General features: G+C 43.5%; 2 protein-coding genes and 1 non-coding gene across 3 annotated transcripts in view; 1 reads left to right on the top strand and 2 right to left on the bottom strand.

Annotated features, from left to right (window-relative positions):
- PPP1R36 (protein phosphatase 1 regulatory subunit 36) overlaps positions 1 to 6,893 on the bottom strand; it is a 29,989-nt gene extending 23,096 nt beyond the window's left edge. Inside the window, exons 1-2 of the mRNA XM_046009171.1 lie at positions 6,664 to 6,893; positions 5,603 to 5,667 (exon numbers count right to left, since the gene is read on the bottom strand). Coding sequence (XP_045865127.1) covers positions 5,603 to 5,667; positions 6,664 to 6,756 — 158 coding nt within the window. The 5' untranslated portion in view covers positions 6,757 to 6,893. The remainder of the gene's footprint in view (positions 1 to 5,602; positions 5,668 to 6,663) is intronic.
- Positions 6,894 to 10,896: 4,003 nt separating this feature from the next.
- Positions 10,897 to 15,070, bottom strand: HSPA2 (heat shock protein family A (Hsp70) member 2). The gene has a single exon (XM_046010093.1). It carries the CDS (start codon positions 14,745 to 14,747, stop codon positions 12,840 to 12,842), a length of 1,908 nt encoding a protein of 635 aa, XP_045866049.1. The 5' UTR covers positions 14,748 to 15,070; the 3' UTR covers positions 10,897 to 12,839.
- A 5,341-nt stretch (positions 15,071 to 20,411) lies between these two features.
- On the top strand, positions 20,412 to 20,480 carry LOC123945229. The gene has a single exon (XR_006819131.1). It is a non-coding gene; the product is annotated as a small nucleolar RNA SNORD2 (small nucleolar RNA).
- Positions 20,481 to 21,527: the final 1,047 nt, after the last annotated feature.

Below are 21,527 nucleotides of genomic sequence, written 5' to 3'. Positions count from 1 at the left end.
CTGGGAAGCCTTCACCGTACCCCCCTCTCCTGGGTTTCAGAAGATAGTCCCATCTGGGGACTGGGTCTAGGTACTTGGCTGAATACAGTCCTTGGTCCTAGCCCAGTGGTGGCAATAGTTGATAGTTCCTAATGAATGGGGCTTAGAGAGAGCAGCAATCTCAGGGTAAAGAGTTAGGGTCATAGCACTGCTACCAACAGACTCTTTCCAACTGGAGCCTGGAAGGGTCTGGTTTATTCTCAGTAAGAAGGGCAGCACAGATACCCAGCCCACCCCAACCCCTTTCAACCACCCCAGTCCTGTCTGTTTCACCTCCTTCCCACTACACTCAGGGGCAAGGGGCTCCTATCTTTTCAGTGCTCTTGACCCCACTCCCCACTCCTTCTCTTCTCTTCCATCTCTTCTTTTCCCCAAAACAAACTTGAGATTTTCCTACCTGAAAACAAAACCAACAAAAATCCCCTTCCCTTAGGACTGGATCCCCAAAAGACTACTATCTCTTTTTTCCCTTCTTCACAGATACTCTCTCCACTCTCACCACTGGTAAGATTACTCTATTTTTGCTAGGTTCTTGAATTTATCTCAGATGTTCTCTTCAAACTACTGCTACCTGATTTCTACCTTACTGGCTCCCTGCAATGGCTTCTCACCCAGATCCCATCCAGCAATCCTAACTTGTTAAATCCAAAGCCCTGTTTTTCCTATTTGCCTTACCTTCAACTCTCTTTAGCATGTCACACTGCTGACACTCCCCATTCCATCCTCTTTTTTTCAAAGGCCTATGTATCTCAGGGTTTTTTCTCTCACTCTCCTAAGTATTCTTCCTCTTTGCTAGCTCCTCTTTCTTGGCCTGTCCACTATTCCTGGGAGCCACGTGAAAATACCCACGAAAACTTTAAGACCTGTACACTTGATTAAGAGACATATCAAACCAATTACAATATATGGAGAGTATCTGGATCCTGATTGGAAGAAACTTATGAAACACTGGACAACAGCAGATACCTGAGTACAAACTGAATATATGATGCTATAAAGAAATTACCATTTATATTTTTAAGTACGTAAATAGTAAGTTTTTTTTGAGAGCGCTTATTTTTTTTTTAGATAGATTGAGATACTTATAATGAAATGATATGATGTCTGGGATTTGCTTAAAAATAATCAAGGGGTAGAGCAGATGGGGTGTGAAGTTGACCTTAATTTGGTGACTGTTGATGCTATGTCAAGAGAATGCTGGAATTCATTGTATCATTCTCCTACTTTTGTGTATGCTTGAAATCTTCCAGTATAAAAAGTTCTAAATGTTTACAATTATTTTAAAAACTTTAATAATGCTGTTAAGAAAAAACTAGCAAAAAACCAGACCTGGGGGCGCCTGGGTGGCTCAGTGGGTTAAGCCTCTGCCTTTAGCTCAGGTCATGATCTCAGGGTCCTGGGATCAAGTCCCACATCAGGCTCTCTGCTTCCTCCTCTCTCTTTCTCTGCCTGCCTCTCTGCCTACTTGTGATTTCGGTCTGTCAAATAAATAAATAAAATCTTTTTTTTTTTAAAGATTTTATTTATTTATTTGACAGAGAGAGATCACAAGTAGACAGAGAGGCAGGCAGAGAGAGAGAGAGGGAAGCAGGCTCCCCGCTGAGCAGAGAGCCCGATGGGGGACTCGATCCCAGGACCTCGAGATCACGACCAGAGCCAAAGGCAGCCGCTTAACCCACTGAGCCATCCAGGCGCCCAATAAATAAAATCTTAAAAACAAAACAAAACAAACAAAAAAAAAAAACCCAGACCTGCAAGGATTTTAGATATTGGAATTATCAGTCACAGGATATAAAATAAATGTGACCAGTATGTTGAAGACAAATAAAAATAAGGCGGTAACTCTTAACACTGGTGCACTGGTGCTTTTGGGGGTAGAACAAAGGCAGAATCACTTTCAACTTTGTACACTTATGTATTTATTTTCAATACATATGTACAACTTCGCAATAAGAAAAAAGATATGGAAATGCAGAATGCAGTAAGTTAAAAGCATGTGTGTGTTTGTTTACAAATATACAGAAGATTTAGAAGGCTATAGAATAAAATATTAATATGTTAACAGTTACTTTGGGGGTGGAACTGTGAAGTTTTTTTTTAATATTTGCTTACTGGTATTTTCTGATAAAGTAATATGACTTTTAAATGTTTTTTCAAAATTTTTAGAAGTACGTATTTCCTAGGGGTCTGGCCTTTGTCATTTCATACCACACTCTAATTCTGCTCAGGCCCCTCTCATGAGGACCAAACTCCTGCCTACTGACCTGGGAGTCCTATGGGCAGGCACCTCAAATTCCGCACTCCTACAAAAGTCAACTTGTTACCTTTCGCCCCTTCCACAAACTTACTGACTCCCCCACTGTCCTTATTGCAAGGGGCAATATCATCATCCAGTGACTGCGACATTTGTGCTTCCTCGTCCCCTCCTCTCACAGCCAGTCTCACCAACTACTCCCTCCTTCAGCAAGGCCAGATTCACCTCCCAGTACCTCTACAACAGCAGAGTCAAAGACCCTGTTCTCCTGGCAGTCTTCATCAGGGCCCTAGTCCCATCCCCCTTGGATTGATGCCTAACTATCTATCTCTCTAGTTCTGGTGTGTTGTTGTTGTTGTTTTTTTTTTTTTTTAGATTTTCTTTTAATTTATTTGAGAGAGAGAGAGAGCACACACACAGAGGGAGAGGAAGAGGGAGAAGCTGACTCCCAGCTAAGCAGGGAGCCTGATCCCCTCAGGACCCTGAGATCATGACCTGAGCCGAAGGCAGCCGCTTAACCGACTGAGCCACCCAGGCGCCCCTGTCCCCCTGGTTCTCATCTTGCCCTTCCCGGGCTACTGTGGGAGAGGCTTTCTAGAGCCCAGATGCAATCCCATCCTGTATGCTCAGTCAAGGTTCATGGAGCGAACTGAACAGAACCAGGTATGAGTGCAGTGACTGAACAGGCCTCCCTCTGGGCCTCCACTGCCCCCACTTCTACCACCGTCTCCTCTCAACCTCCGCTGCCTCTGCCCTGTACCATCACCAGCAACTGGGGGGGCATATGTCTCTGAAACACAGTTTATGGGGGAAAAAAAGGAGCATGTTCCACTCATGAGTCCTCTCACATTTTAAGTTGTGATGGAATATGCTTAGACTCCAAAAGGGAATCCGTACCTGTATTTCCATCAAATCCAAACACTAATTCTTTCCTAAAACATACAAAGGTCTGCTTTCCTCTTCCTTGGTACTGTCCTTAGGAGCAGGACTCCCAAAGAAATTCTGACACTCTGAGAACTGCTACGCTGAGCCGCTTCAACACAGGGCAGCTCCACCACAAATGGGCTGTCACCCATCTATTCTTCATGGCGCTCTTTTCCCTCTCTTTCCTAATGGCTCCCATTTCGTGTACTCCACAGTCTGGAGTTCGCGTGTTATTTGGTTTGGTTTGGTTTTTTTGCTTCTTAAAATTGCGCTGTAATTTAACATGTAGTGAATGAAGTACATGAATCTTAAGTGGTCAATTTGATGAATTTTTTACTATGTACATACCTGTGTAACCACCACCCAGATCAATAATATAGTCCATTTCCAACACTAAACCCTCCCCCACCCCCTGCCAGTTGATAATGTCCCAGAGATAACCACTATTCTGACCTCTATCATCATAGTTCTTTTCTGCCTGTTATTTTAAACTTTTATATAAATGGAATTATAGATTTACATTTTTGTGTCTGGCTTTTCAACATCATGTCATATAATCTACCTTTTAAATCATACCATCACACATATATTCTCCAAAATTAGTGGAAATCAATCAAGCCATTTTTAAAGAATAATTTGGTAATAAACCAAAAGAAACTAATGAGTTGGGGGTTTTTTTGTTGTTTTGTTTTGTTTTTAAATTTTGTTTATTTGACAGACAGAGATCACAAGTAGGCAGAGAGGCAGGCAGAGAGAGAGGAGGGGAAGCAGGCTCCCTGCTGGGCAGAGAGCCCCATGTGGGGCTCGATCCCAGGATCCTGGGATCATGACCTGAGCTGAAGGCAGAGGCTTTAACCCACTGAGCCACCCAAGCGCTCCACTAATGAGTATTTTATGAGTAAGAAAGTCAGTATGAAATTGAAAATCTGTGAATTTATTGGTAGGGTTGTACAGGAAACAGTGATACTTGGGGTGGGTTATCATTAAATTAGCACTGAAAATTAGTTTGAAAAATACTGCAAATTAATTTCATGTACAAAGGTCAGTAAGTAAAAAGCATGGTCCAACTTTCACCATTAGAAGAGAGAATTGAGGGGCACCTGGGTGGCTCAGTCGATTAAGCATCAGGCCTTTGGCATTAGACAAACCTGGTTCAAAATGTCAGTTTTAGTACTTACTGCCTGACTTTGGGTGGATCACTTAATTTCCCTGAGCCTTGTTTCTTCATTTATAAAATGGAGGTATTAATTCTCACTTTCCACAGCTATTTAAGAATCACAAAACATGCAAATGTCTGGCACATGCTAGGTACACAGCAGACAGTGGCTAATATTGTTTAGTTATGCACTTTTTTTTATTTTTAAAAGATTTTATTTATTTATTTGAGAGAGAGAGACAGAGATAGCAACAGAGAGCACAAGCTGGGAAGAGAGGGAGAAACAGACTGACAAGCAGGGGGCCTGATGCAGGGTTCAGTGCAGGGGCTCAATATGGGACCCCATCCCAGGACCCCATCCCAGGACCCTGGGATCATAACCTGAGCCGAAGGCTGACTCTCAACCAACTAAGCCACCCACACATCCCAAGTTACGCACTTTTTCATAAAGTCAGTATTTTCTCAATGGAGATTAAAATCAGTTCTTTCTAATTTAATAATTTTCCCTTGGAGAATTGACTGTGTATTGCACACCAAGTATAATACAGTCTCATTAATGTAAAACTGTATTTCTGTAACTCCAAGAGGCAATTTTATAAAGTAGTTAAGAATGTGGGCTCTTGGGACACCTGGGTGGCTCAGCCCATTAAGCATTTGCCTTCAGCTATGGTCGTAATCCCAGGGGTGGAGCCAGTTGGGCTCCCTGCTCTGCACAGTCTGCTTCTCTCTCTCCCTCTGCCCCTCCCCACTGCTCGTGCTCTCTCTCAAATATACAAAGCCTTTAAAAAAAAAAAATATATATATATATATACACACACACACACACATACACACACACACATATATATGGACTCTGAGTTAAACAGACCTAAATTTTAATCATCTTAGTCACCTGTGAGTTGTGTGATTTGGCCAAGTCACTTAGTCTTCTTTAAATTGTTTACCCCTTGGGTTTAGTTTCTTCATCTGTAAAAGTGGATGAACACACAGCTTTTTCAAAGGGTAGGCAAACTGATTGTCACAGTGTGGGTACATAGGAAGCAGCTGATAAATGTTATCAGAAAGTGATACCTGGAAGGCTGTTCCCCAAAATGGTTTTCTCTAGATGGTGGGATTTCAGCAGATTTTTACTTTGCTCATTATACTCCTGTGTATTGCTTGATGTTCTTTTTTACCCCAAGCACATGTAATTTTTATAAAAGCTATAATAAAGTTTTAATAAAATTTACCTTCTGAATTCAAGAGTTCTGGTTTCATCTTTCCAGTACCACATCCCCAGTCGCAATCCCAACTGCTATAAAATGAAATGTTGCAGCAAATATTAAAAATTCAGTTTACAGTACATACACGTCACAATGAACTTCTAACAATTCCCACTTGTTGCACTTTATTCAGTAAGGATGTAGAGTCTTCAAGTGTCGTGTGGCGGGGTTTGTTTTTTTTTAAGATTTTATTTGATAGAGATTACAAGTAGTCAGAGAGGCAGGCAGAGAGAGAGAGGAGGAAGCAGGTTCCCCGCTGAGCAGAGAGCCTGATGTGGGGCTCGATCCCAGGACCCTGAGACCATGACCTGAGCCGAAGGCAGAGGCCTTAAGACACAGAGCAGCCCAGGCGCCCCCGGGGGTTTTTTTTTTTTGGTTTAACTGAAGCCAGGATTTTATCGTTTTTGTGTTCAGGTGTAGTTTCAGTAGAAAAATGGAAGAGAAGGAGGAAGAGAAGGAAGGACATTTCAATTAGGCCGCACTAGTAGCCCAAGGCTCATCAGAGCGATTTTCTGATGAAGCGGGACTCGGACCGCAGTAAACCGACGCCCGGGGAGCCTCCGCTGGGAAGAGGACATAAGACTCGCCCACAGCCGAGCGCGCTCTAACACCAACCCCGCCCTTCAGGGGATGTAGGCAAAGGACAAGCTTACCCTTTCAACAGCGGGAGCTACCAAGCCGCCAGCCTTTGCAGGCCGGGGCTCGCACCCGGGGCGGGCCGGCTTTCCGCGCGGGAGGGCTATTGACTTTACAGCCAGCCAATTCGAGGTGCTGAGGCGGAACTTTCATAAACATCCAAATACCTCGGTAGGGAGCCAGAACTCAGTTCCGACCTCCGGCTGACTACACCTCTCTACGTCTCGGTTTTGTAGGCAAATAAGGCCACGTCCATCGGAATGCCGCTCGCCCCGGGGGCTGAGGGCAAGGCGGCGCAGAGGGAGCCGCCGCGGGAGCCAAGGGCCGGGGACGGGACAGCGGGGCAGGCGTGCCCGGGCCTCGGGAGTGGGAGCCACCAAGGCCGTACTCACCTCCGGCAGGGAAGCGGTCGGCCGGTCCCACCGTCTTCTCCGGGAGTAAAACTCCGGCACCGGATGCCTGTCCGCTCCCAGCCCCGCAAACATGGTCTCCCAGGGAACCGGCTGGCGCTGGCAACCGCGGCCCCAGGGCTGCCGCGGGGGGCGGGGACCCTGCTTCCGCCGCGGGCGGCGCAGACAACGCAGGCTGGCGGGTGGGCGCGCTAGCGAACGGCGGGGCTGCGCACCTCGCGGCGGCAGACGGCTCTTCCCAGCTCCCAGGCCCCTGGGGCTCTGTCCCCCTGGACTACCTCGGGGGGGCTTGTAGGCGTCAGCGGAGTGAAGCTGCCCGGGGGTTATTTCTGTAGAAGTCGATTTTTCATGGCATTCCCACCGTGAAGTAAACCACTTAATTGGTTTTTGTTCTAAATTTTAATAAGTTTCAGTTCCATAGGGAAGATCCCTTTGTCCCAAAATATAATAGTGCTAAATCAATTTCAAATCCTGGTTGGGATTAGGTCAGTGGTGGGGAAGGGGGCGGGTCGGTGGAGGTTTAGGGGAGGATGCGTGGGAAAAAAAAGTTTTCGTAACTTGGTTCTGCTGCGTAATTTAGATGTGTTACCCAGGGCAAGGCTACTTTGATCTCATGAAGATACCGAAATCAGGGGTTACGAGGTTTTTTTAAGGAGTAATGTGTGTAAAGCACCACCCTAAAGTACTCAAAATTAGTGTTGCTTAAAGCAAAGAAATTGCTTTGTGTCAATGAGTATTCCATTATATTTTTACATTTATGCTTTTCACTTTTCAAATCCTTTGAATTTCTTGCAACTGACTTTCCTTGTCTTTTTTCCAAGACTGATGTCAGCAATGCTAGATAACACTGCATGATTGAGAATGCCTGATATATTTTGCCTTTGTTATCCCCACAGCTTAGTTAGGCTAAGAGATGCTCAGTAAATACTAACTATATTCCCATCAATTTTAAAAATGGCAATAGCCATGTGGCTGCTTCCCCTTTCGGCACCCCCCCCCCCACTACCTAGTAACAATCAATCACTGGTTACAGTAATATAAAACATCCGCTGGATTCATGTTCCACTCAGGGGACTGCTGTTCAGATGTATGGAAGCCCACCTATACACTGGCAGTGGGGCTTTGAGGCTGTGGCCTCAGGACTGACTTATTACATGAGATGACTCACTCGAAATAGGAGTTAAGAATATTTCAGTCACCAGGAGTTTTTCACCTCACAATGTATGTAACTTGGGGTGAGGAGAACAGGGGAATTATGAGCTAATGCTCCACAAAGACCTGAGAAATACCAAGGACTTCAGAACGAATCCATTTACCTCACCACCAATGTCCGGAAGACCACACTTCAACTTCTTCAATTTATCCCAGTGAGTGAAGAAATGCTAATAGAAAACCAAAGACCTTTTATACTTCACCATTGTTGTCTAATGTACAAAACTAAGATAGAAAGTAACAGATGAGAACTGAAAACAATGATCTACATAAAAGTTACAGGACAAGTGGGGCACCTGGGTGGCTCAGTGGGTTAAAGCCTCTGCTTTCGGCTCAGGTCATGATCCCAGGGTCCTGGGATCGAGCCCCATGTCGGGCTCTCTGCTCCATGGAGAGCCTGCTTCTTCCTCTCTCTCTGCCTGCCTCTCTGCCTAGTTGTGATTTCTCTCTGTCGAATAAATAAAATATTTTAAAAAAAATTAAAAAAAAAAGTTACAGGACAAGTTATTTCACCTGTGCTAGAGGGACATACTATAGGAGAACTTTGGTAGCTCTGAAGGGGCCATCTTATACTTCTATTATTACCAGACCCTAACAAAAAATGGAATAAAAAAGATTGTTTTTATGGCTCTAAGTCATTATTTATGTAAAAAGTGACCTATTCATTTCTTAGGTGAGATTTTTTACCAGTTAGATTTTTTTAGTGACATCAGAATCTCATCTAAAATGGAAATATAATTTTCCCTTTAAGAAAACAATTCATGATGTTATAAAGTAGGGATAAAGGTACTGTCTAAATATTTAATTTCAAGTGTCCTGTAAGATTGATTTTTTTTTTTTTCCCTAAGAGAAACTTCTCAAGGTCCTATAACTAAGAGCGTGTAATGTAAAACTAAGTTGCTGGTCTCAGATTTTAGGCCCAAGACATTAACTGAATATAATGTATGTTTATACATACACTTATACATACACTTGAAAATCTGTTTTCATAGTATAATTCTACCTTTAAAAAATAACATATTAAGAAAATGGCAATGGCAGTATTTGAATTATCAGCTCCATTTATCTAATCTCCACCTAATCTATACTGAAAGAGGAAAGAGCCCAAGACGACTTTTTTTTTTTTTTTTTAAGATTTTATTTATTTGACAGACAGAGATCACAAGTAGGCAGAGAGGCAGGCAGAGAGAGAGGAGGAAGCAGGCTCCCTGCTGAGCAGAGAGGCCTTTGTGGGGCTCCGGTATCCCAGGATCCTGGGATCATGACCTGAGCTAAAGGCAGAGGCTTTAACCCACGAAGCCACCCATGCGCCCCTGATTTGTTTGTTCTAAAGGAAGGATATTTCAACACTATCACCCTATTAAATTTCAGCACTGCACATACCCTAAAGTATTCCAAGGGCTATCTCTAAAGATCCTTAATTTTTAAGGAATGTATAATTTTTCTGTATCTAATTGCAGTGCTTAAGGATAATCCTTCAAAACTCATTCCTATTTAGACATTATACAGAAGCAATTGAATATGCCTGTTGTTCCTTAACCGAAACATAATATTGCCTTAGCAATTGTCTTGTGATATATGGATTTGCGATTCTTTAAAACTTCAATTCCAGTGTTCAAAAGCAAAGGAACATGCCTCACAGCACAACTTTTATAAACTACATTCAATTCATAGGTAAAGAAATTCTCATTAAGTCTCCTTGACATGTTGTGCAGACATTAAGTATCCAATTATTCATGCTAAATTTAAAGATGTGAACAGCATTAATATCTCCTCATGGACAAATGTTAATGAATTACCACTATATACTAATACCATAAAAATTTTAGAGTAAGCTTGTTTTGAAATTCTATGCATCTCAAATACTATGAACAACCTGTTAGGTCTTATTTTGGCAGGTGTTTAGATTTATTGCCTTAAAACGAGACAACTAGATTAGACATTTAGGTAAAATTTAAGTGCCCATTCTGAAAAATGTTCTTTTCTAATCCCTTAGTATTCTGTATGTATTGGGTTAGCTTTAGTCCAGACCACTAGGCCCTAGTGTAACATTACTTTCAAGTTCAAGTGATGCTAATTATTCCTTAAACTGTAATTTAGCCTCATCCTAGTATCAAGTACTTTTTCCATTGTCATTTGACTACGTCTGATCTAACATCTGCTAAGGAGTTCCCAGGAGTTATCAGATTACCAGTTTCAACTGACCCCTGGAAACACTGAATGGCTACTTTGGTGGCTTTATCTTCACAATATTCAGATCTAGATAAATTTGAGAAGACAAAATTAAATTAAAAACACTCAAGAAGGCTAGGAGTTTTACACATTAGTTTTCAGAATAACAGAAAATGAAGTATCTACATAAATTGATATTCCTGTTATAGCAAGTTACCAGAGGCCAGGCCATAGGATAGTTAAAGAGACTACCAGTGGTCATTTTTCTGAGTTTAGAAAATAATCTCTTCTGAACAAAGGTCTAAAATGAATCATACTAATACCAAATTGCACTTGCAGAAAGATTCCATTACATTTTGAAGTTAGAGCAAGAAACACTTTCAACAAATAAAGGACTAATAAAAGGTTACTAGAATGAGCATTATCTTGGTAAAAATTCATGTTAAACATCACTCTAAAGCTAGTATTCACTGGATTCTGTTAATACTAAGGTAGTTTGTCAAGCATTTAGGTGACATTAATTTATATTAAACAACATTAATGATTCCTTGCTGGAAACTTTCTACCAAAGTGGCACTAGCACCAAAAAAACGGAGTTACCGGGGCACCTGGGTGGCTCAGTGGGTTAAAGCCTCTGCCTTCAGCTCAGGTCATGATCCCAGGTTCCTGGGATGGAGCCCTGCATTGGGCTCTCTGCTCAGCAGGGAGCCTGCTTCCCTTCCTCTCTCTCTGGCTGCCTCTCTGCCTACCTGTGATCTCTGTCAAATAAATAAATAAAATCTTTAAAAAAAAAAAAAACGGAGTTACCATTAGCTTTTCAGAGTGTAAAGAGCAATTACCTTAAAATTTTAAGTTTTGGAACAATTCAGAATTGCCTTTTTATCTCACTCCCACCCACCCAAATGACTGCTTAAAAAAATAAAATAGTTATGTATATGAGAGTCAGCTCTTGTGTGAGAGGGTCATTATAAAGCTCAATATTTTTAGGCTAATTTGTTCTCTAGTTTTTATATCATTTCAAAAATTAATCTATCTGCATGATATAGAAAGGTCCACTACTAAAAACATAGCATCTATAATGCACTGTATCTTATGAACAACATGAAGCACATCTACATTGAATAGAGGTATCAAAACGTCCATATGTGGTGAAAACATTAGGCTAACTATGCATTTTCCAATCAGCTTTACTGAATTTCTCCCAAGTTCCCCTTAAAGAGAATAAATCAGACCAAAGTAGAAATGTCATTCCACTAAAAAATACAAATAGGAACCCCCTTCTCCTAAGGATGTGCATTTTAAAGCTTAAACCCAGGACAGTCAACCCCAAAGTTTCCAGTATTCTTATCTGTAACAATTTCAAATCAGATACACAGGAAAATGGACAAGTTGTATATTACAAAATATTGGACTATCTTGCAGTTTTGTCTTTTAGAAAAGAAAATCTGGGGCACCTGGATGGCACAGTTGGTTAAGTGGCTGACTCCCGGTTTCAGCTCATGTCTGATCTCAGAGTGATGAGACTGAATCCCACATCCCACATAGGGCTCTGTGCTCAGCACAGACTTTTTGGGTTTATCTCACCCTTCCCATTTGCCCCTCCTCCCCCCAAATAAATGTATCTTTAAAACAAATATTTAAAAAAGAAAAAGAAAAAAAAAATCTATTCTAGTGATTTAAGGCAAGTATTGCAAAAGCAGTGTGATTCTCAAATCAGAAAAAAAATCATTATCTCCCTTTATCCCCCAAGTATTGAGCTGTTGAAAACCTATCCTTATGGAATTTGGATAAGCTCAGAAGTTAAGCTGTTTCACTAGAGAAAGTTAAAACAAGTTTGACTAAATTGGACTCAATATAAAGTGACTTTAAAGTTTGCCCTGCTGGCTCTTGTTGCAAGCACTGGCATGCCACAAAAAGCAATTTGTTTCATACTGCGTCAGGTTATTTATTATCAGAGGACAACTCCCGCCCCAGTCTTTGTTAGTTTAGAAAAAGAATCATTTCATACTTGACCCCAGAATACATCTTGTATTTTGCTGGAATATTCAGGTGGATTTTCACTTAGAACACTTAAACCAAGGCTTAGGAGTTTGGGTACACTGGCAGACCTGTCTGGTTTCTTTATTAAAAGGAGGAGGAAGGTTTACCTAGGTCTTCTCCTTTTAAAAGCTGTTGGCAATTCAAAGCAGGAAATCTCATCTGAGAATTAAACAAGACTGAGTTAGATACATTTCGCCTCATACTAACAACATGGGTAAAACTCAGAAGGGAAAATTGAAAACTCCAAGACTGTGATTTTGAGATCAATTTCAGCTTTACTTTAACTCTGTATTTATGCATTTGTTTGCAAAAAAATATGCCTGTCCTTAACATAACTGCAATGTTCATTTTAGTCTTAAAGTAGTACATAAAAATAAACAATTGAAGCTTCTATATATTTTATTGTTACCAAGCTTCCACAGAACTTATGTGCAAACTTCAGGTTTCCCAGCTCAAACAAATCTCCATGCACAAACTAAGCTACTCAAAAATGCTCAAGTCAGCAAACACTCAAAACGCATTAAAGAGAAACCTCAAATAATGGTTTTAAAAATCAAACTTTAGAACTAACCTTTTATAATTAAACTAAGTTGTTGCATCCTTCCTTTCCCATGCATACACCGAGCAAAAGACTTCCAACAGATCTCACACTTGGCACAAAGGCATTTCAAAGAAACACAAACAAAAGAGAAAGAGAGAAAGGAAGAGAGGTTTACGCTGACTCGAGTGCAAGCTTAGTCCACTTCCTCGATGGTCGGTCCCCCGGAGGCTCCAGAACCGCCGCCGCCAGGGCCACCTTGGTAAAGTTTGCTGATGATGGGGTTGCACACTCTTTCGAGCTCTTTCTGCTTGTGTTCATACTCATCTTTCTCTGCCATCTGGTTTCGGTCGAGCCAGTTGATCACCTCCTGACACTTGTCGAGGATCTTGTTTTTGTCCTGCTCGCTAATCTTGCCCCTCAGTTTCTCGTCTTCCACCGTCTGCTTGATGTTGTAGGTATAGGACTCCACTGCGTTTTTGGCAGCGACCCGGTCGCGATTGGCCTCATCTTCCGACTTGTACCGCTCTGCCTCCTGGACCATCCGGTCAATGTCGTCCTTGCTCAGACGACCCTTGTCGTTGGTAATGGTAATTTTGTTTTCTTTACCGGTGCTCTTGTCGGCAGCGGTGACGTTAAGGATGCCATTGGCGTCGATATCGAAGGTGACCTCGATTTGGGGGACTCCGCGGGGCGCCGGGGGAATCCCGGTCAGGTCGAACTTGCCCAACAGGTTATTGTCCTTGGTCATGGCCCGTTCGCCCTCATACACCTGCACCAGCACGCTGCTCTGGTTGTCCGAGTAGGTGGTGAAGGTCTGCGTCTGCTTGGTAGGAATCGTGGTGTTCCTCTTGATGAGTGGGGTCATGACGCCGCCAGCCGTCTCAATGCCCAGCGACAACGGGGTCACGTCGAGCAGCAGCAGGTCCTGCACGTTCTCTGACTTGTCTCCGATGAGGATGGCCGCCTGCACCGCAGCTCCGTAGGCCACCGCCTCATCGGGATTGATGCTCTTGTTCAGCTCCTTGCCGTTGAAGAAATCCTGCAACAGCTTCTGGATCTTGGGGATTCGGGTGGAGCCGCCCACCAGCACGATCTCCTGGATCTGGCCCTTGTCCAGCTTGGCGTCACGCAGCGCCTTCTCCACCGGCTCCAGGGTTCCGCGGAACAGGTCAGCGTTCAGCTCCTCGAAGCGGGCGCGGGTGATGGACGTGTAGAAGTCCACGCCCTCGTATAGCGAGTCGATCTCGATGCTCGCCTGTGTAGACGAGCTCAAGGTGCGCTTGGCTCGCTCGCAGGCGGTGCGCAGTCGGCGCACTGCGCGCTTGTTGGGCCCAATGTCCTTCTTGTGCTTGCGCTTGAACTCCTCCGCCAGGTGGCTCACCATGCGGTTGTCGAAATCCTCGCCGCCCAAGTGGGTGTCGCCGGCCGTGGACTTCACCTCGAAGATGCCGTCCTCGATGGTCAGGATGGACACGTCGAAGGTGCCGCCGCCCAGGTCAAAGATGAGCACGTTCTTCTCGCCGCCGGCGCAGCCCTTCTTGTCCAGGCCGTAGGCAATGGCCGCCGCGGTGGGCTCGTTGATGATGCGCAGCACGTTGAGGCCGGTGATGGTGCCCGCGTCCTTGGTGGCCTGGCGCTGCGAGTCATTGAAATAGGCCGGGACCGTGATGACCGCGCTCTGCACCTTGCCCCCCAGGTAGGCTTCGGCAATCTCCTTCATCTTAGTGAGGACCATGGAGGAGATCTCCTCTGGGAAGAAGGTCTTGATCTCTCCCTTGTATTCCACCTGCACCTTGGGCTTCCCTCCCTCGCTCACCACCCGGAACGGCCAATGTTTCATGTCCGACTGCACCGTGGCGTCCTCGAACTTCCGTCCGATCAGCCTCTTGGCGTCGAAGATGGTGTTGGTGGGGTTCATGGCCACCTGGTTCTTGGCGGCGTCGCCGATGAGGCGCTCGGTGTCGGTGAAGGCCACGTAGCTGGGGGTGGTGCGGTTGCCCTGGTCGTTGGCGATGATCTCCACCTTGCCATGTTGGAAGACCCCCACGCACGAGTAGGTGGTGCCCAGGTCGATGCCGATAGCCGGGCCGCGGGCAGACATCCTGATTGAAAGATAGGCAGGCGACGTTAGGCGACAGCACCTAGGACCGAAAATCTGCGGCGTCAACTAACGGTCGCCTCGCACCACACACCGCGAGCGCAAACACTCTCTCTCGCTCCCCTCGCTTGGCTCCCCGCTCTTATAGCCACCTCCCCGCCGCCTTCTGGAAACTCCCGGAGCCAATCCGCTCCCAGGACAGCCCGCCACAGGCTTGCCTGGGTCGGAGTGACCCGCCCGTAGCCCAACAGATTTCTAGTTGGGTGAGGGGCGGGACCCCGGCCCGTGCTCAGAGGCGAAGGGCGGCCGTTATGCAAATGAGGGTCCCCTCGAGTCTCCCCGGCAGCCTCCGACCACCCAACCTCGAGCTCAGCCTGCAGCTAAGGGGCGTTAGGCTCGCGCCCCTCAGCCAGGTGTAAGCCCTTTAGCTCGGTCTTTGCCTTTCCTAAGGCGGGATTCGTCAATGTCCGCTGGATTGGCAGAGAAGGCAACCAATGAGCAGCGCGGACTCCCAAGTGGGTGGGGAAGGAAAGGCCGGGGCGTGGTACAGGGAGGAGACGCGGAACCCGAGCTCAGAGAGGGGAACCCCCTGAGCGTTAAGGCCTTTAAGTGCCCTTCAAAGCAGTGTGTCCCAACTAACCTAGCACGCAGGGGCGGGGCAGCTCCTTTAGAGTTGGCTGCTCGGAGGAAATAGGGCCAGAGCCAGCTTTTTTCCCTCCGCCCGCGCCCTGCTAGGGAAAGGAGCTGGTTGGAGTTGGCTCGGCCTGGGCGTGAGGGCGGCTCCCCCTCAGGCGGGGACAAAAAGAAACGACTTTGAAGTTCCTGGTCGGCCTCCTGGAATTTACTTAGCGTGCTTTGCTGCGTCTCTGGGTGTGAGCGCCCGATAAAAACTGCGTGGCGGGAGGGGACCACAGGAGCCCGGGGGAGCGCCCAGAGAGACGGGAGGTTTTTCCGCGCCGCGCGGACGGCCTGCAAAATTGGAGACCGGGAAGCGACTGCGAGTCGTCCTCCCCGGGTTTAAACTTTCTCCACCTCGCTCTCCATTTTTCCTGCTTGTCCTGCCACTCTAAGCTTCCTGATTTCGTCTCCCTGTTGTCGCCACTGCTTTCCTTATTTTCCGTTTCAGGTGCTTTATTCGCCGCTTTGAGTTCTTCACTGGAAAATCTAGAAATTAATCAAAACGTGCACATTGAAGCACCGTGAAATAACTCAGGCTCACGCCCCACACGGTTCTCTCATTCCCAGCCTGCGCTCACGCACTCGTGTTTATGACCGAGTCATGTTTTCTGACCAAGCTCAACTGGATGGGATTATGTTAACTGTGCTGAACTTAGGTCAAAGACAGAAACCCTCAGAGTAGGAGGATGAAAAGGAGCGTAACGCATTCTAGTACGTTTAAGAAGACCCTGAGAATAGGTCTGGAGGTACCATCTGGCACCAGCTGACAGGGCTCCTGCAGGATGACAACAACAAAATTGTTGTGACACAAACAGCGGTAACACTTCACGTTGTGGAGGAAAGCTGGGGACATTCACTCAATGAGCTTTAACAGGTACCTATTATGTGAGCGTGAGCGGTCAGTTTTTACGAGGTTAAGACTCTGATAAAAAGATAAAGGTATTTTGGAAGGGGAGGCGAACCATAAGAGACTATGAACTCTGGAAAACAACCTGAGGGTTTTGAAGGGTCAGGGGTGGGAGGTTGGGGGAACAGGTGGTGGGTAATGGGGAGGGCACGTTTTGCATGGAGCACTGGGTGTTGTGCAAAAACAATGAATACTGTTACGCTGAAAAAATAAATAAAATGGGAAAAAAAAAAAGATAAAGGTAATTTGAGAGGAGAGCTGTGGGAACACAAAGGGGAACATCCAGACTGGGGAGAGTGTGTTGGTGAAGGCTTCTTGGAAACGAAGGCACACGTGAGCCAGGCGCTGGAGTTTCCAGCGAAGAGGGGAGGAAAGGCATTCTTTCTATGGATTGTAGCATGAGCAAGGATAAGAGCTATGCGTGCTGAGGCAAATACAAGTTCTGTACAGAAGGTTAGTGTCACTACAAGGAGAAGGACACAAGCAAAAAATAGTCTCTTCAGGTAGACCGGATACACCTAAGAGCTTTAGGTGTCATGACTTTTTCCTGAGGCTGTGGGAAGGGGGGGACCCCCTTTTGAAGAAGGCTAATAATAATGCATGGCCTATATCAGACTTTGTGTGAGACAGTGCTGGAGAAAAGTGGTTGTCTAAGAAACACACAAAGCTGTGTCCAAGAAGTCATGTTGACAGAATCCTGTAAAAATCAATCAATGAATAATTTAAGTTTCTTTTATCTAGTGTATGTCATTTCTAATTTTTTTAAAACACATTTGCTATTAATTTGTTAATCTCATTGGCTAAATAGTGTTGGTTTCAACCAGGATTACCATCTCTTTTTCTGTGAATGAAGCTAAAGATAGGGTACCTGGGTGGCTCAGTCCTTTAAGCATCTGACTTCTGCTCAGGTCAAGATCCCAGGGTCCTGGCTCCCTGCTCATCTAGAAACCTGCTTCTCCCTCTCCCTCTGACCCTCCCTGCCGCAAGCACACAGGTGCGTGGGCAGTGGCTTGCTCTCTCTCTCTCAAATAAGATCTTTAAAAAAAAAAAAAAAGACTATTTTTTCAAAAGGTTTTATTTATTTGACAGAGAGAGGGAGAGAGCACAAACAGAGGGAGCAGTAAAGGGAGAGGAAGGAGCAGGCTCCCTGCTCAGAGCAAGAAGCCCAATGATGGGGCTCCACTGTAGGAGCCTAGGATCATGACCTAAGCCCAAGGCAGACACAACCATCTGAGCCACTCAGGCGCCTCAAAAAAAAGACTTAAAAAAAAAAAGGTTTAAAAAATTTGGACTAGGAAACCTTTTAAAGAAAATATTAGGGAAACAAAGATAAAACCAAAAAGTTCCTATTAAAGTTGTCTTAAATTTTGAGTACAAATCTCTTGATTTTATTCTTGGAAATTTTGCTTTTTATGTAAAAAGGGAAGTGGGATTAGCCCGCTGGAGAGAGCAATACGAATTCTTTGTAGAACTGATGGTAGAACTGATGATACAGTGTAATTTAGAGACAGAGTCTCAGCTACAACTGTGAAAGCAAACAGTGAGAAACAAACTCATCAGATCTCCTGTATTCAGACAGCCCTCACACACTTCAACCAAAGCAATATTCCATAAAAGCAAACGTGCTCGCTCTTACAAACACTAAAACTACAGCTTCAGAACAGAGAGGTTTGTATAGTAACTGTGTACTAAATGCATAGTTACTACAAATCTTACAGTTTAACCACCACATTCATCTTTAACACCGCTTTCTGAAATCACCATAGCAATTTTATCTGCATTTTCATTACATATATATATATATTTATATATACACACATATATATTCTCCTTTTACCTAGTAAATTGATACTTCATACTTTTTGAAAAAAGTAAATTCTACCCCAAACATGTGGCTTGAACTCAGGACCAGGATCAAGTGTCACATGCACTACCAACTGAACCAGCCAGGTGCCCCTGTATGTTTTATACTTCATATGGTATCTGAGTTTTTCCCAAAAGACAGTGTTTGCATTTTGATTTTATACAAAATAAACATTTCCAGTCCGAGAACACTGCCATATACTGACCATTCTTGGAATTTTTTTAAAAAAAGATTTTATTTATTTATTTGTCAGAGAGAGAGAGCACAGGCAGGCAGAGACAGAGAAGCAGGCTGCCTGCAGAGCATTGTTCCTTGTTTATATTAATTTTTTTTAAAAAATTGTTCTTTTCTTTTTGATGATTGTGGCTCATAATTCATTTAAAAAAACAGCCCATTAAAAATGATCAAATTTGGGGTCACTCAGTGGGTTAAGCCTCTGCCTTCGGCCCAGGTCATGATCTCACGGTCCTGGGATCCAGCCAGGCATCAGGCTCCCTGCTCGGCAGGGAGCCTGCTTCTCCCTCTCTCTCTGCCTGCCTCTCTGCCTACTTGAGACCTCTCTCTCTCTCAAATAAATAAATAAAATATTTAAAAAAAAAAAAAGATCAAATTAGCAAGTTTATGATCAAATGATATTCACCAACAACAGCAATGGTGCAGCAAAAGAGGGAAATGCTACTGGTGGGAATATAAATTAGTATAGTCTTTCTGAAGGTCAATGTGACAACATTTTTTTCTTTACCTTAAATATGATCATACCCTTCATTTAGCATTAATCTTTGTGGGATTTATCCTAAGGAAATAATAGAACATATGGGTATATTATTTATAATAACAACAACAAAAGGGAAATGGCTTAAATATCTGGTAATAAGAAAATGATTACATAAAGTATAATACATTCCTATGATGAATTATTATGTGGCCATAACATTGTGTACAAGAACTTTTAATGACATAGGAAAGGTTCCTGGTATAATTAAGTGGGAAAATAAGATATAAGACTTTTGTATTGTATTTTATATGTAGGATAATCTTTCATATATTAAGAGTGGATCCAAAACCTGGGTTAAGATTGATTATCTCTAGATGGTAGGACCATCAGTATTTTTTCTAAATTTTCTTGTACTTTTACAATGATTTTTAAAGCTTGACTATTAACATACAACTGAAACAAAGTTTGCTAATCTACTATTTACATAGAAATTACCACTAACTTTCAACAAGGGAGATCTCTTTGGCAATTATAAATAGTAGGGTGTTTCAAAATACTTTTAAAATCCAAAGACTGAAGTTCCACACAGTCTGGAAGAAAAAAGAGCTTTAACATATGTCAAACCCTCTAATTAATCCCCAGTACCCAGAAAAGTACATGGAACACAGTAGTAATTAACTGGCTCAGTGTTTATTAAAAGTGGCCTGAGGCACATAACAACCAAAAAAATTGGAAATAATAATTTCATTTTTTTCCTGTATAAGGGGAAAATTCTCTGCCTACCTCTTATATTTCTGTATTAAATAATACTTAAGAGACCAAAAATTAAAACAAACTCACATCTGAAAATACTTGTACTAGAGATACAAAGATGAGTAAAATGAGGTCTAAAACTATGTGCCTGGGTAGTCAGGCCTACTGTAAGGGGACTGAGTAAGAATGAATTTTTCCAGAATTACCACGGAAAAAAATGTACGGATTTTCTGGAATTCTCTCAGTTTCTACCCAGACATAACTTTTACAAAGGTTGTGGATTAAAAACAAGACAACAACAACAACAAAGGGTTGTGGATTGTTTTGAGGAAGCAGTGTTGGCCTGAGAAGAAGTGGCAGCTGTAATTTGAGGACCTATGAGCAAACTGGAGTTGAAGATCTCTATTAATACTGCCAACTTCTCTTCTTTAGATGTACCCTGTTACGAAATATTTCTCCAGTCACCTGTCACTAGGAAAAATTTCACCACTGTTTCTTTTAGTCTTGAAAAACTCAGTCTTTAAAAATTACAGTGACCGGCAAAAAAAAAACACCACAGTGGCCGGCAAGAGGACACTTCCTGGTATGGAAGGCTAAGACCCGAACCTAGAAGAGAGGCTTTTCCAGAAGTGAATTTGTGAAAATAACACTAATTGTGCCTACTTCAGTTTTGCACAGCACCAACTTCGAGGATAGTCTTGTGGAATAGTCCGACCCAATATTGTTGTAATTGTTAATATTTACTACATTCTGTGCAATTATCTCAATCATCTTTGGGAATTGGACTGAAATGAAGAGAATACTCTTTGCTGATCACTTTGGAGGGGGGCAACTTATTAAACTCTTAACCTGAAAATAAATAAAATGAATTGTATTGAGAAGGAAGTTATTTCTCTGAATAACTTATTATTTTGAAAAATAAACCATCTGAAAGAAATAAATACTATGTCAGTGAATTTTTTTTTAATAATTATATCTTTTTATATTGTGAGGAAACCTAATTAATTTGCTGCCATTGTAAGGGCCTATTTAGTCAGAGCAGCTCCATCCTGACCCTGCCCGCCCCCACCCCTTCAGGGAACTTACTTAAAAACAAGTCCCAGAAGCCAGTCCCAGGTAACAAAGCCCAAATACAAGAGTGGGTCAGGCCAGGTGGAGGTATCCAATCGGTGGGGGCACATACGGTCTCCTAGCTACCAAGGAATATGGGCCCCGCCCTTTGGGTACCCTTTGGGTGCCAATTCTGACCAAGCTGATAGGCTAGTTCAAATATCTACTATAGGGTAAATTGTCATTCAATTGGTCACTTATGTGTGACCTAGCAGGACTGTGCAGCTTTCTCTGTGTTACAATCTCATTGGCCACCTGTGCGTGGCCAGGCCCAACTACATGGCCTTTGCCCTTAAAAGCTAGTCTGTAAGGCAGAGAGTGGTCGCCCTCTCTGTAAGAGGTGCGCCCCAAACTGTCGGTTTGATTCTGGATGCTTGGCTCGAACTAAAGCTTTGCTTGACCTTTGCATTGTATCAGTCTTACTCCTTTAATCACGGACCCATTATTGGGGGACCTTTCACCATCTGTGTTTGTCATGAGATAGTACTTTTCTAATCATTCTATACGGAAGAAACCAGGATTTGGTAATACGAATTTTAGTTAATTTGTTTTGTGCACTTAAAACAATTTTTTTTTCTTATTTTTAAGTAGGCTTCATACCGTAGTGTGGAGCCCAACATGGGGCTTGAACTCAAAACCCTGAGATCAAAACCCAAGCTGAGATCAAGAGTGGAACACTTAACCAACTGAGCCACCCAGGTACCCCTATTTTGTGTACTTCTTAAGTTGCTCAGGAACACCAAAATTCGCTGTATC

Source organism: Meles meles, chromosome 6 (genome assembly GCF_922984935.1).
Source record: "Meles meles chromosome 6, mMelMel3.1 paternal haplotype, whole genome shotgun sequence".
NCBI classification, from domain to species: Eukaryota; Metazoa; Chordata; class Mammalia; order Carnivora; family Mustelidae; genus Meles; species Meles meles.
This window is presented reverse-complemented; position numbering and strand designations above follow the sequence as displayed.

Bases quoted from the DNA above. Each gene is read 5' to 3' on its own strand.
- HSPA2 (XM_046010093.1), bottom strand. From the start codon at position 14,747: ATGTCTGCCCGCGGCCCGGCTATCGGCATCGACCTGGGCACCACCTAC.